The sequence below is a fragment of the Alexandromys fortis genome, unplaced genomic scaffold (assembly GCF_014885135.2).
Source record: "Alexandromys fortis isolate MF-2015 unplaced genomic scaffold, M_Fortis_MF-2015_v1.1 scaffold_373, whole genome shotgun sequence".
NCBI classification, from domain to species: domain Eukaryota; kingdom Metazoa; phylum Chordata; class Mammalia; order Rodentia; family Cricetidae; genus Alexandromys; species Alexandromys fortis.
Window position 1 is genome coordinate 525,350 of NW_026068244.1, and position 3,227 is coordinate 528,576.

The window sequence follows — 3,227 nt, forward strand, 5'->3', positions numbered from 1 at the left end:
GGGGGGGGGAGGGAGAAAAGAGCCATGAGTATAAGCCCTAGAACCCACCCCCAATTTCTCAGGCACCCAGAGGCAAGTCTGCAAGGCTTTCCTTGGCAATGCCAGTAGGGGGCCTCACCTCAGCAATTCTGTCAGCTTCAGGGAGGCTGTGGTTGGAAAACCAGTTGAAGAAGCTTTGTCTGGTGTCATAGCTCCTGCGATGATAGGCCCGGGGTTCCTGGCCTCGGTGCCAACGTATTGGGGTAGAATGAGAGACCAGCCGGCCTAGAAAAAGAGGAAGAAATGAAGAAGAGAGTAGAAATGATAAGATGGGGGCCACTGATTTATTCTGGGACTGACGCTTACCTGAGCGATTGCGCTGGAACTCCTTGACGATCACCATGTTTGTAAAGTATGGGTTGGTCTGGAAGTACAGCTTCATCTTGTAGCCCATGGAGATATGTCTGAGATCCTGTACCTGCTCAGGGTGGGGGTAATGGTGGTATGTATCCCTTCCGTGGCCCTTCCCACCCCCCCCTCACCTCTAAGGATCCTTGGCTTTCCTCCTTGGTCTGACCTGAAGATTGGTCAAGTAGCGGAAAATGTCTTCATCACGTTGGTTGATCAAGATTGAAATTTTGGGGTGGTTGAGGAACTAATGAGTGGAGCAGTTTAGGTCAAGGATTTACTGTTCAATATGAAAGAGGACAGAGCAAAACGGGTCGGAGCAGGAGGGTTCCTTCTGTGTCTGAGTGACAAATGTGGAGTAAATGAGTGGTTATGCAATGCTCAGCCTCAGTGCTAGGCTGCCACGGTTCAGATTTGCTGCGTGTCTGGATGCTAAGGCTCTCTGGCCACGTTCATGTGATCCGTGCTTCTTGGTGACAGGTGCTTATGTTCACAAAATGCTGTGTCTGGGAGCTGAAAGCCCAGGTCTAAGTGATAATGTATCTGGTTACCAAGAACCTGTATTTACATGTTACATGGACAGGGGCTGATGGTCAGTATGCACATGATAGATAGATGGCTCTGGTGGTTGGTATGCTTACGCCCTGTTACCTCACATTTAGGTATGGAAACTGCTGAGGGCCTGTGATCATGTGACACGTTGCATCATGGGCCAAGTATTTCTATCTAAATAAATTCTATTAAAATGGTGAACCTATGCATTTCATATATATATATATATATATATATATGTTTCCTGGGGATGAGCTCAACAGTCACCAATAGTAGATTGGAATCTTCCTGTTCTACCTTTTCTTTCATTTAACCACTTGACCTCCACATCAAAGTGGTCTTCTGATTCTTCAGGTGTTCTACCCTCTCCCCTCTAAGGGAGGTACTGTGGACAGCTTTGAGGTCTCTAGATATCTAAGCAGAGACTCGTGCGTACAGAGCCTTTTGTGATTTCAGCACTTTTCATGAAGTTCATTTGCCCTCCCTCCCAATGGTCAGTTCATTACCTGTATCCCCCCCCCTTCACTATCTGTGATCCTGTTTACCAGTTATGTGCCTTCTCAGCCACCCCTCCCCCCCTTTACTGTCTGTGATCCATTTTCTTTAATGTTACGGTGCTACCCTTTTCCTATCTGCAGTCCAGTTTTTATTCTATTTTGTCCTCTTGCCATCCCACTCAATCTAGAATCTTCTAATGGAGATTCATTCCCATCTCCGACCCTCCCCCACACCCCTTGTTTCTCTTCTGCACATCTCCCCTTCAATCATGGGCTTCTGGCCCATGAATATCGATGAGAAGGATACTGCTTTGACCCAGAAGCCTGGAATGTGCTGGATGATGAGGTCTCTGCGCTCCAAAAAGGGTCTTCGCATCTGGATGAATTTGCGCTTGAGACGCAGGAAGGCCTTGCCTGCCTTGATGTTCACCGCCTCCAGGTCCATCTGAATGCTCTCCAGGGCCCGCAGTATGCTTTCCATCCTCTGGGCACTCCTCTCTCGGCTCTCCTTCATCATCCTCTGCTTCCTCCTCCTCCTCCTGCGCCATCGCAGCCGCCTCCTCATACTTTCCTTTTCATCCTCATCCTCATCTTCCACTATGATGATAGCCTCTTCCTTCCTCTTTGGACCTACTAACATCTGGGGCCCCCACCCCCCTAAGCTACAGGTTTCTAGGGCCTTCTCTCCAGCAAGGCTGCTGGGCTCTGCAACCTGAAAGTCAATTTCCACGCTTCCCCCCGCGGTTTCTGAGGAGGGGAGTGTTTGCATGATCCCTGTGGGAGGGGGCTCCCCGAATCCTGATTCCACTGCAGGATCCCAGCCGGGACTCTCAGTATCCAGGGTGAAATACGCGCGGATCCCTCCCTCCTCGAGAATGACATAGGGCAGTGGTGGGGGCAGCGTGGGGCCCACCCCCCTCATGTCAGCCAGCACCTGTGCAGCCTCGGTTTCTTCCAGGGGTCTCGGACGCTGCTGGGGTGGAGGCAGCGGCAGTCGCAGGAGCGGCGGGGGTGGCGGGGGCGGCAGGCAGGATTCCGAGATGCTCAGGCGCGGGGTCTTGGCCGGAGGCCCCTCATCCGGGCGGTCCATGGTGACCGCGCTCAAAGCTCAGAGAATCGCACGGGCTCTTCTCTGCTCTCAGACGAGGCCGACGCCACCAGTCGCACTTGCAGCGGAGCCGCCACACCTCACGCGACCAGCTCTGCGCACCACCTCGCTCTGACGTGCCCTCCCACAGCGCCAGTCGCCGAGGCCCCGCCCACTCCTTGACAAGGCGTCTGTTCTGCCCACCCATTGGCTGCTGGCCTCGGAGGAGGAGTTAGCGTTCCCTCAACCCCTGCCTTCTCTCACGCAATCCGCTTGCCAACACTACACGTCATCGTTTTCTAATTGGTTCCTTTCGCTCCCACCAATCATCAGGCTGACTGCCTCAGCGATGTGAGGAAAGCTGCAGGGCGATTGGCTGTGAGGAAAGCTAGGGGAAGAAACCCCTCACCCTCGTTTTGCGGTGTTTTATCCAATGGGAAAAGTACCAGCGATTCGGAAGACCAAAAGACTAGACCGGGGGCGGGTGGCTGGGAGTGCGCAAGCACCAAGGAACGAAATGTGCTCCAATGAAATCAGAGAGCCTCGCTGTGGTTCTCCCCGCCCCGCTCTCCAGATCAACTACGCACTTCTTAAAAATCCGTCCCTTCCCCCAACAGCTCATGGCGCCGGGAAGCGGAGGGGGGGTGTGTGGGGGGGAGTGCTGTAGCCCCTCAGATGCAGGTTGCTTTGATGTACTAGCAATT

At 53.1% G+C, this 3,227-nt stretch overlaps 1 protein-coding gene across 1 annotated transcript in view; it reads right to left on the reverse strand.

Annotated features, from left to right (window-relative positions):
- Positions 1–2,666, reverse strand: part of Tspyl2 (TSPY like 2) — a 5,653-nt gene extending 2,987 nt beyond the window's left edge. The window contains exons 1-4 of the mRNA XM_050131208.1: positions 1,744–2,666; positions 557–634; positions 346–457; positions 119–264 (exon numbers count right to left, since the gene is read on the reverse strand). Of these exons, the coding sequence (XP_049987165.1) occupies positions 119–264; positions 346–457; positions 557–634; positions 1,744–2,526 (1,119 nt within the window). The 5' untranslated portion in view covers positions 2,527–2,666. The remainder of the gene's footprint in view (positions 1–118; positions 265–345; positions 458–556; positions 635–1,743) is intronic.
- Positions 2,667–3,227: the final 561 nt, after the last annotated feature.